Source organism: Ambystoma mexicanum, chromosome 6q (assembly GCF_040938575.1).
Source record: "Ambystoma mexicanum isolate Mex_15411 chromosome 6q, UKY_AmexF1_1, whole genome shotgun sequence".
Classification (NCBI taxonomy): Eukaryota; Metazoa; Chordata; class Amphibia; order Caudata; family Ambystomatidae; genus Ambystoma; species Ambystoma mexicanum.
In genome coordinates, this window is record NC_090937.1 from 462277195 (window position 1) to 462289437 (window position 12243).

The 12243-nt window shown below is 44.2% G+C and overlaps 1 protein-coding gene across 4 annotated transcripts in view; it reads right to left on the reverse strand.

Moving 5' to 3' along the window:
- Positions 1-12243, reverse strand: part of GSTCD (glutathione S-transferase C-terminal domain containing) — a 1401422-nt gene that overhangs the window by 1135566 nt on the left and 253613 nt on the right. For 3 of the 4 annotated variants that reach the window (XM_069630949.1, XM_069630947.1, XM_069630948.1), the window contains one exon: positions 4421-4885. The exons of the other annotated variant lie outside the window; for it this stretch is intronic. In XM_069630949.1, coding sequence (XP_069487050.1) covers positions 4421-4885 — 465 coding nt within the window. The remainder of the gene's footprint in view (positions 1-4420; positions 4886-12243) is intronic. 4 annotated transcript variants of the gene reach the window in all.

A 12243-nucleotide genomic window follows, 5' to 3' on the forward strand; every position in this document is an offset into this window, starting at 1 on the left:
CTTCTTAATGTACCAGGGAGCTACCATCTCCTCCGCAAAGATCCCACAAAAGATATCCAGAAGACTATCTCTGAAATCACAGATCACGCTCTACAACACTCCTGGATCACTCTAAAAGCACAATTCCTTAATAAGCCCGATTGTTCCACTCCTAAATTTTATGCAATTCCAAAAATCCACAAAGACCTGATGAAACCACCTGGAAGACCTATACTGGCTGGCTGTGGGACTATTTTGGAACCAGTTTGTCAATTTATCGATAAGTATTTACAGCCCATTAGCCAACAAACAGAGACATACCTTAGAGACAGTACTGCAGTGATCTCTCTGTTCGAGGGTAAGGCCTTTGATCCGTCTACTAGTCTACTGGTCACCCTTGACATTACGGCACTTTATACCAATATCCCACACGATGAGGCCATGGACTGTGTCAGAAATAACTTGACCCATTCTACACAGAGATTTAAAGCCCCCACTGAATTCATCATGGAACTGCTATCCTTGGCTCTCACTAAGAACTATTTCACATATCAAAACCAATTTTACGAGCAAACCCAAGGCACTGCAATGGGTGCGGCCTTCGCACCAAGTCTTGCTATCATCTTTATGGCTGACTTTGAGTCCAAATTCATTTTTTCAGACATCAATCCGTATCGTCAATACATTGAGAGTTGGAGGCGCTATATAGACAACATTATTTTCATTTGGCATAGCTCCTCCCAAGAACTTGACTCTTTTTTACTTTGGTTAAACTCTTGTCACCATACGATCAAATTTACTCATGCTATGAGCAACATCGAAATTCCTTTTCTTGACCTACTCATCCAACATAAGGCCAACCAATTAGTCTGCTCTCTTTTCACTAAACCCACAGATCGTAATACCTTACTGCACTATGACAGTTACCACCCACGTACTCTCAACAGACAATTTACCATACTCCCAGTTTCTGCGCATAAAACGAAATTGCACATCTATAGCAGACTATGACCAACATGCCACGAATTTGACCACTAAGTTTCGGCAGCGAGGCTACCCCAAAAAATTGATCACCAACTCATACAAACGAGCAAGATTTACTCCTAGGGACATCTTACTATTACCTAAAGATACTGAGCCACAGGACAAATTAGTATGTGCCCTCACGTACAGCCCCCATACTTTTCTTATTAAAAAAAGTCATTAAGAAACATTGGTCAGTGGCCCAATTAGCTTTACCAACAGAACCACTGCCGATTTTCGCAATGAAGCGACAAAAGAATCTTAAGGACTAATTGGTCCATGCATCTTCCTCACAAAGAACTTCCAAGATCCACCACAACAAGCTGGGATCTTCGTCCACTGACGGGTCATTTTCCCTGCGGTTCCTGCTCTATCTGCAAATTTGCAGTCAGGACTAAAACATTCTTAGTGCATGGTAAACCTTGGGTGTTACGTCACTATTCTAATTGTAAGACTGCCTGGGCAATTTATTGCATTGAGTGCCCCTGTGGGCTCAAATATATAGGCAAAACTACACAGCCAGTGCACACCAGAATCACCGAACACCGCTCCAGGATCCGTTGTAAGTCAATCAACTCACCGTTAGTGAGCCACTTTATGCAATATGGCCACACCACAGAGGACCTACGATGGTGGGTAATCGACATTGTCAAGAATTCTCCCAACCCCTCAAGCTTTAACCAACAAGGAAGCTTGTTGGATTTTTCAATTAGACACTATCGCCAATGGTTTAAATGAGGCATCTCCATTTTGGCGATAAAGTGCTTTGAATGTAACTTTCTATTTGTGCGGGGGCCCTGTATTATACATTTTGGTTTTCTTGCCCAATATGTGTATTATTTACCCTAGCATGCCGGTACTCCCTCTCTAACAAAATAAGATATGACTGACAATGCACATCTCTTGGCACATTAGTACCAGTTCTAGTCCCCTTTTTATGTCCGTTACTTTCAGCACACGGTCTCTATATAAGGACTCTACTACTCAGAGTCCTTCTGAATAAAGACAGATATGCCTGGTAATACATATCTTCAGGCACAACAGTGCCAGCTTTAGCCCTCTGTCTATGTCCGCTAATCCCTATATACGGACTCTACACAAGGACTCTAATATTTAGAGTCCTTTTCAACAAAGCCAGATATACCTGACAATGCATATCAGCTGGCACAACAGTGCCATCTTTAGTCCCAAGTCTATGTCCGTCAATCTCTGCATACGGACCTTTCTTCCCGGCAGAGTCTAGTGAGTTCCAGTCCCCTTTCTATGTGGATCACACCCCCGGAAGAGTGTCACGTCTCCATACCAGTGTTTTACTCTTATACTGCCGGCACATAACTGTCATCCGCAGCAGTTTCTAAAAGCAAGCTCCGTCCAATATTTGCCTCGATGCACGACTTCGGAGGTGTCCCCAGCAGTAAGTTCAGTGCTGCACATGTCCGTGTATATGACATGCTTTACTAGAGAGCCTGCTTTTCCGATCACATCTTTCCTAAACAATTCGTGCCTGTTTCAGTCACGTCGTGTTCCATCATATTTTGACACCGATGGCTTGATGCAAGAAGATACAGACTATGACTTTCTATGCATTCTGCATCTAATATGAACAACGTGCTTCCCTTCAACAAACACGGTGAGTCTTAGCACTTTCTTGACTAATTCACGCACGGCTCAAACTGTGGCATTTCTACACATAAATAGTTGCAACGTTTGTGTTCTCTTTGCAGTTTAGCCCCATATTGGGATTTATTCTCGTTTTCCCGGTGTGTCAGTGGAATCCATTAACTACATGACATTCTTCTCGTGGCTAGCACGTTACGTGCAATTTGAGGTATGACTCCACATGATTTGCCCTATGGGTTTACCATCTGCTTTGCACTTCTCTGTGTATCAATATACACAACCTTTTTTTCTCTAAATAGCACATATATTGTACCCCCTTACGTGGGTGATTCTATCTCCACACCACTAGGGTTTCTTCTATTTTTTCTTTTATTTATATTCTTATTTCTACACTTTCCGAAGGGGGCACTGCCTACTAAGGGCTGGGGTTCTGAGGCCTGATGCGTTCACCATATACTGGCATTTTCCTTGGTCTTTTCCCCCTTTATAGTAAAACCTTTGAGCTCTAAAAAATGTCCCCTGTAATTATTATTTCAGGTGGACTTCCTACTTTACTGCTTGTTTCAAGGCTGAATGTGAAGATCACCATACTTGACGAAGGTGGCCTCTATCTCTTAAGACACCACCGAAACGCCAACCAGTTCCACGTGACTATCGCAGGTGCCATGTGCCCCTGCTCTTTGTCACTGTGGTTTTACACGCTTCATAGCAGTAGGCGTAGTACACCCCTTTCAGCCAGTGACATAATTTAGTTTGTGCAAGTATTATGCAATTTTTTGCAAAACGAAAAAATAACTGTACATTTTCTTTTCACAAATGAATATTTGTGTGACATTGTTAATGTTGTGTTTTGCTTTAGCCAAAAACTAGGCCCATTAGACAGCATTTTGTGTGACATTGCACACCCCTTTTAGTCTGTGACATAAGTTATGCTAACTTGTGCAAATTATCAAGCAACTTTATACCATACGAAAAATAATCAGACATTTCTATTCCACAAATGAAGATTGGTGCGATACTGCTAATGTTGTGGTTTTCTTTAGCCAAAATTAGGCCTACTACACAGCATCCTATGTGACCTCTTTTATGTTGTGGTTTCTTTTGCAAAAAAATAGGCTTTACACACAGCACCCATTGTTGGTCACAGGATCTGTGTCATTGATTTTGTTTTATTTTACCCCTTAGACAAAGTAAGGGTCAGCCAGGGATAGTTTCATTTCTATCTCGCCATCTTGTCTGCCAATACTAAATCATTTTTTGTGGCAACAGGTATATATGGATTACATATGAACAATCTGATCTGGGGTTGTACCCCTATTTCTCCTAAACTTTGCATGACTTTGTGTTCATTGCCGTAATTGGTCAATCAGTGTGTTCTTTTTCTATAACCTGTGTTATTCATGTATGTTCTTTGATGTAATTTGTACTTATTAAATTGGTATGTTTTTTGTTACAAACAATAAAATACAAGAAAGTTCTTGTTTAATATTTATCTACTTTAGTCTCATAATGTTACCTTCAGCGGTGAGATACCAGAAAATTAAATACTGACAATTTGATATAATCTGCTGTTTAGGCTACCAGTTGAACTACTGCTGATAGCTATTTAAATGATACCTTTAACTTAGTTTGTTCAGGAACACCCTTGTGTTTTCAGATAGTTTTTGGCTCCATTAAGTTCCTGAACGTTTGGGAGTTCCTCTTCTGTATATATAGTTAATCTCCAGCAGCCAATGAGCAAACCCGCAATTATCAAACATTAAAACTACTGTCACTTTCAAGGAGAGCTTCAACTTACCAAGAAATGATGAATGCACGGCAAGAGGACAACATCCGTGAGTGTGAAATAGAGCCCTTCAACAAACACGTGCTCCAGTGGAGGAAGGTCAGCCCATTTTGTTTTCCTGATGTGGGCAGCCTCTCTGTTCGGCCCCAAGGGTACCCCCTCAGTCGTTAGCTTTGAGAGGGCGGCCCTCAGTTCCAGGTTGGCATTAGTGGGCTCATGGCTATCGCCTCGTTCTTCGTCTTCTTGACGTAGATTTGATGTCTTTCCCTGGGTTAAGTCAAACCCCCTGGCTGTGCCACCCTCCACCTGCTGTTGCAGTTTCTGTCTGCGGATTTTATCGTCGTTGTGCACTCTTACAGGTTCTCCGAGTTTCTTCTCGAGCTTCTCAATTTCCAATGGTATCATGCTGCTTTCTTTAAGAAAACTCTCGACAGCCAGGGGGATGCTGATTTCACAAAGTCTGGTCCACTGGCTCACCTGTCGGACAAATAACATGGTCTGAATAAATCCGGGAAATTGCAAATTTACATGTGGTTGGACATGAGGTATTACACAGGTTGGAGCAGTAATTCATAATTCTGCGATTGTTGGCCACATTGCAGCACCACACGTCACACAGGAGAACATTATGGCCATCAACCTCTAAGCTTTGTTGTATAAAAATAAAGTACTCTTCATAGCTACTATTGTACTAGTCCTCCACAAATGTGCGTCATTCCAGCCTACCCGAATGGAGGAAAGAGACATGATTTGGGTACAGCCACGAGTACATTCTTATATGTTTTTTAATTACATGGTTTTCTTTTTTTCACAAAACAAATTTGCAACAAGTATTTAGCATTTATTTTTGTAGTTGTTCTAGAAGGTATTCCCCAAATTAACCTTTTACAATTGACCCAATTATAACGGTCATAATTGACCTTCTGCACAATTGACATTTATATTATTTTAGTTATTGTATATATGTATTGGGTTGGTTTTGGATTATAAATAAGGGGATTGGGTGGGGAGGTTGCAGGGGGTTTTGGATTGGGTGGGGGTTGCAGGGGTTCCCCCCCATACATGTCCTAATTGACCTTCTAAATCATGTAAATTCTCCCGAGTTCAGTTCTCCCGAGCTCAATGGTGAAAAGGTCAATTCGTGTACAACCATTCTAGAAAGCTAGATAACAGCACTAACCTTCTCATTTTCCATTTATGAGTTATGAATGACCCTGTTTATCTAAACAAGAGGCGTTCATTAAAATGGTTGAAATCTATCTTGGCAAACCTTTTGGGGATAGACATTAGGAAATCAGACAACAGGTGTCACAGATTGTCAGACATGCAAGATGCTGGACTGACTACTTATGTATTCAATTATGGACATGAAATAATAACTCACCAGACTGATGCAACTTACTCAACCTAGTGATCCGTTCGTGCAGCTAATATTTTTTTTATTGCATACTTAAAACCGTTTCTAGATAGATACAATAGAGAGCTGTAATGGTGTGATGGTCTGGGTGTGTGTGGGTACATTTGCACCACACTAGCCTCGTACATACGTGGTTAGAGGTTTGTCAAGAAGTCTATTGGACGCCAAAGAGGACAATTCTCCGGCCATGCCCAAACAAGTTCTTCATAGTTTATGTACACAGGGCAGTAAATGAAAGGTGCTCAGAATTGCAAAAGCGACGAAAAGGAACCAAATCCCTCAATTACATTCTGAAATAAAGGATTATGCACACAAACAAAAATAAAAGTGTAATCTCCATACAAGTCATTACGCTCAACTTCAAAATAAATCCACTTGAATTGTGCCTTATGTCCAATCACAGTTTCGGGTCGCAAAAAAAATAGTTGATAATCACATGGATGATGGGTCACACCCGATGGCAACTGCCAACCAACCCGAGGTAAGGCCCAAGAGCAGTCAGGCTAATTACAGTGCAGTCACCAAGTTGATTACCACAAACGCACTGCAGCACAACCGCCGGGGTGCCAATAGTTTAAACAAATAAAAAAAACCTTGATGAAAAGAATGTTGTGGGCAAGCATCCCTTCGTGGTAGGACGTTTGCCCAAACAGCCACCAAGGAAACAAGAAAACGGGGCTTCAAACAACAAACCCAGTAAAGAAGGTAAGTGTTGGGCCATTTTATTCGTAAGTACAGAGCAATGGGCAGGGAGACATTGCAGGACTAAAAGGGGGCGGGAAGTGCACTGGGCATCCAAGCACGGAATGGGGTATTGTACTGGCGATTAATGCATGCATCCCGAGCCTCCAGACTGGCTGGGATGGCAGCCGCACATGCCAATTATTGCACAGTAGGGGTGACAGCGGGAAGCATAGTCTAGATCGTCCCTTAACGAAAATAGAGACAAAACCAGGTTCTGAGTGGTGGAGGAAGTATGGGCCTTCTGTGGGTCGTGGTGGGGGGGGGCTCCGAGGTCTGGCGACGACCACATGAAGAGCTACTCGGAGGTGGTAAACGAGGGATTCCTCACCAAACAATCCTACATCATGACATCGGGAGCAGAGGCCACACACATCCCTATTCCATAATTATAGGTCTGAGCCATGGAATGAAGGTATCCCTTTATTCCCCTTGAAGCCAGTTATCAAGGGAGGCTAGGCTTCATAGCCCCATGTCCCTAAAAGAGTCTTAATGGAACCCCAAATCATAAAGGTAGCAAGAGCTCACAGCAGCAGAAAGCACGGTGCATTTTCACGAGACAGCACAGCATAGTGCTTCTCCACCTTCCGTGGCAATATGGCACAGACATGAAACATGCAGAATCAGCCAAAGCCCAGCCCCCTCCACTACCCGCACAGACTGGGCTCCAGCTCCCTCTGTGGAAAGTGCGTGACATTACATTTCTAGCCTGCACTAGTGGAGTGCTTATTACTGGCCACCACAATGTGTCTCCAGAAAAGAGCCATCTGGTTAGGCACTTGGTTTTCAGGGATCCTCAAGAGACCTTTGCCGGGGGTTGTTCTGGAGGTCTCTGCCTCGAGGACATAGGTTCTAAGGTTTTTCAGGTCTCCTTTACAAGTAGGTATGTTCCTTAGAACTTTGGGCTGTCGGGGTCTTTCATGCACTTGATTTGTTACCTTAGTGCAGGTCTCTTCTTGAGACCTTCTGTTGCTCTGGGGTCTCTCGTAGACCTGGTTTCTTGCACCACTGTGGGTCTGCCTCTCAAACCCTCAGATTCTCTCAGTGTTTCATAAACTTGGTCTGTTCCTTTTACTTTAGGTTTCTCCCTCAACTTCTGGTTTCCCTCGCTCTCTCAGAGGTCCGGTTTGTTTCTTGACTGTAGGTCTATTACTCAGAACCTCTGGTTCTCTGGGTGTCTCGTAGACTTGCTTTGCTGGATGAACAGTAGGTCTTTCCCTCAGATTCTGGTGCTCTGGTTTCTCTCAGGTCTCTCGTAAGACCTTGTTTGTTGCTTTATTGTAGGTTTTCCCTTGAGAAATTCTGGCTCTCTGGTTCTCCCCCTCCTCATCTAGTGTCGTTTCAGGCAGATAGCTTTCAGGCCCTGCTACCAGAGGTTACATCGCCCCCTTAATCTAGATCAGTGGTCTGCAACAGAAAGTAAGCGCTGCCTGCTGCGCAGCCACAATTCACATGCCCCTAAAGTTCCCGTACATCACAGTGGAGCCACAAGAGAAGGAGGCACCAACCCTGCCTGCAACAAAACCTGGAACAGCCACGCAGGAGGCAAAGAGTGCTGGTGGTCCCGCAACAAAACCACTACACCACAAGGGGCTAAACGAGGGATAATTCCCTAGACTTACCTGCACAGACTAGCAGTCATAGGCCCAAATATCGAACTTCAGACTTGTGTTGCTTCAAAATCAGATCGCCGGGCGGCATGCCCGATTTGAAGACTTGCCTTGAACATACACTCACAGTGAAGGGATACAGACAGGAGATTGGTTAATGACAGTTGGCCAACGCTCAGCAAGGGAGGGATACATAATTAGGGGCAGGAAACAGGAAGTGTGGGTGAACAGGGTGAGAAGGGGGTGGTGGACAGAGACCAAGAGACCAGCACTAGGTGGGAGCGAGCAGCAAGTGGTGTTTGGAGTAGGTGAGGCGTTGGCTTAGGAGTTAATGGTTCTGTAGTGTAAGAGTTTGTGGTTGTGGGAGCGGTGTGTCAGTGCAAGATGTGAACGTGAACAGAAAGATACAGGGTGAAAGGAGGGTGACTGAGTGGTAGGTGTGCGAGGAATCCTACAAGTGTAGGAGGAGTGATAGAAGTGGGAGTAGGGGTGGTAGTATTAGTACTAGAAGTGGGAGTAGGTGTAGTGGGTGGAGGAGGAGTAAGTGTGGGGAGGAGTAAAATAGTTAACAACCAAGGGTGGAGTCAGAAGGAAGGCATAGTGAAATATCAGAGCGTCAGAAGGTTGGTGGGGAGGAGTTGAGAGCAGAGGTAAGTAGAGTACAAGGCTTAGGTAACAGTGGTTGTGAGTGGACCAGGGTAAATATTCAAGAGCGAGTGCAGGGCACAATCTGATTTCCCCATTAAACTAGTAACCGGGGCGAGATTAGAGAGCTGCTAGGAAGTCCCAGATGGAGTTAGCGAGCCTGCCTTTAGGGAAAACATCCCTAGGCTGAGACATTATTATTATAATTGTTTTTTTATAATACGCTTAATACTGAAGAGGTTTCCAAGCGCGGAACTGAGATTCAAACCTCTGTTGCTCTGCGTCATCTTGCTTCCAAGACAAGCGTGTTGCCCCTGAGCTATCCTCCCGGCCCCGACCTAGCCTACCAATAACCAGATAGTAGGGGTAACCAATCGATCGGACTAACCAGGAGCACAGAGACCTGGGTTAGGGAGGGCATTTCCTGGGAGACCAGAGCAAGAGGGACAGCCCTAGAGTCCACAAAGTTCTCAATAAAAAACATTGAACCATCGTGAGACGCCTTGTGTTTTCTGTGCCACTACCTTTCTCCAGGTAGCGGTTCCCCTCTGATCAACGTATGGTTGTTTGAAATGTCTCCTCGCCGTCAACTTCTCCACCTTCGTGGTTGGCCCCAGTGTGAGAGTGGTCTCATTGACCTGCAGGGGACTCATTAGCTCTAGAAGGTTGTCTGTGAATGGCTCTTTCAGGACCAATGTTTTAATGCTGTATCTCGGCATCAGCTCCAACTTGGAATCGCTTTGTGTAATGGCTGCAGTTCTGCAGTGTTATGCTCTGTCCCAGAGAACAGCTGTACAGCGGTAAGTGCAAAGGATCACAGGGTACTCCTCTCATGATGCATCATCACTGACTCACCATGTAATGGATGCTCATCTTCCATTCACCACTGGAGTGTACCATTCCCTAGTTGGAATGCTTGATGCCTTACATTCACGAGTAGCTCCATTTATCCATCCTCTTTCACGTACACTGGAGAAGGGCGCCTCGCAAACTCATAGGACTTGGCTTCCTGATGCTACTGGCTGTACTGTTTTCACCAATATGGGGATACTGCATCTCTGAAAGGGCTCAGATCCCATGGAATACCTCTCCAACTACCCACTGACAGACACATGGGGAAGCAGTTGGGTCAACCCAGTGCCCTTTGGGTCGGCCTCCTTACACGCCCCGATGGTAGTGGGTCCAACTCAAAACAGGTGCTAGTGGGCTTGGAGATCTTCGTACAAACAGTGCCCTGCTCAAGTAGCACTAAGACATTGACTCTTGCACCTTGCAAAACAACTGAATAAAGGAAACAAGCTTGGAGGGGACATGCAAACCAAGAAAAAAAAAAACAGCATAATGTTGCTTGCCATCACAATCATACATAGCTGAGGTGTCTTTGCATATCAAGGTGGGATACACTTAGAAACAAGACAGTTGATATCTCGTCCAGGGAACTGGCAAATTGTGAATGGAATCACAGCATTGACACCCCCAAAGAAATTCAGGATGCAAGAAGTGTAGCAAATGCCAAATCAGAAGCCTCGAAGAGAGCCCTGAAACCCTTCATTCTCATTAACGAATTCCGTATGGTGGTCCAAGCCCTCATCATCTCGCACATCAAATGGGGGAAATGCTCTCCTTACTGGGCCTGCAGCCACACACCCGCCCCCCTCAAAGAAGCACACCACGCTGCAGCCCACCTCATTACAGAAGTCAGCAAATTCGACTGCATCTCTCCAACACTGCACACGCTTCATTGGCTCCCCCTCCCAGCCAGGATCATATTCAAAATTGCATGCATCACCTACAAAGCAGTCTGAAACGGAACTCCAACATACTTGGAGGCTAAGCGCCAAAACTCTGGAGGATCTCGCACCTCACCAAGCAAAATTATCAAAAAGGTTGGCGTCAAAGCTACCCCACAAAACAGACTCGTAAGCAGCCCTTCCGCTGCCACACCCTGACCATCTGGAACACAATCCCGATAGAGGCTCGAAATGCCCCTATCATCTTCCAGTTCTGCAAAGCACTAAAAACATGGCTCTTTCAACAATACCTGCCAGACACAAAAATCCCTCGCTCCCTCCATCCATCCATCCATCCATCCATCCATCCATCCATCCACAGTACTGCGTTATTGTATAAATGCCCAAGCCAAATTCTGGCACAATCCTGTCATAAAGCGCTCTGCTGCTCTTGATCTAGGTTCACGCTATATGCAATTAAATAAAATAAGATGGTTAGTGGAGATTCATGAGCAAAGTAAACAGGACACTAAAACGGACATAGGACATCCTGCATCTTTGAGCAGAACTAGCTGGCGACATATCACAGGTTAAAGCAAAACCAATCCACTGTAGAGCAAATAACATACCAAAAAGCAGGCAATGCAGGAAGTGGTGAGGAAGGAGGCAAGTAAATAACCATGGACATCTAAAGAGGAACAGGCAAGATAAATAGCTACACAATAATGCCTATGTACAAGAACTCTAAAAGGAAAGCTTCTGATGTAATATTGAATGTTATTTGCAAGAATGGTTTCGAGGCATGTGAAGGAAATCACCTTACTTCATTATAGAAAGAGGCCATGCAGTCACCCAATTCCAACAGCGTCAGTGACATTCCTTCAAACATATCCCCTGCCCACACTACAAAAGAGGCAGCATACGTGCCGTCTGATGTGACTTGTTATATTGGTGCTTACATTCTTAAAAGAGGCATTTAATATCCTATAACTGCCAATGGAAGCCAGCGAAATATAATGGCTCGAGCTTAAAACAATTTACAACATTTAAGAAAGGATGTCTCAGAAGAGTTTTGAGCGGGACATAAAACTGAAAATAGACCCAGATGTAAAGGTAATGAAAGAAGATGGAAGACAGACTAACATATGCAGTGAAACAGACGATTAAGTGAATCGGGTGCATCAGAGGGAGGTGCCGCAAGAATGAGGGAGGCCATTATACAGGACAGTCGGACTTAGCCCAGTCAACATGGAGGGAGAAAGCAAGGAACAACAGTCAAGCTGGAAAGAAGCTCCTTTGCAACAGCGAGAGGAGCCACAGATTGAGGCGATTAATGGCTTTAGCATATATTGCCATTTGTGGGAGCCTTTCAATACAGGTAGAGGGTATTTAGAAACCAAGCAGCAACACAAAGAGGAATGAAACATGCATGGCTGATAATCGAGCAAGACAGACAACCCAATGCCACCAATAGGATCATTAGATATACAGATCCAGCAGAATATGGCCAAGATCGTAAATGTAAAAGGAGTGAATGCTACTAATAAGAGGTATGTAGACTGATGCTATGTTAGAGTATCAGGCCATATGCCTAAGGCGTGTAAACTATGTTCTCTGTGCACATAGAACACCCAGTTTATATAGAGAATGGGAAAAATATGTTCAAAAACCTACTCTACAAAAACACACAAC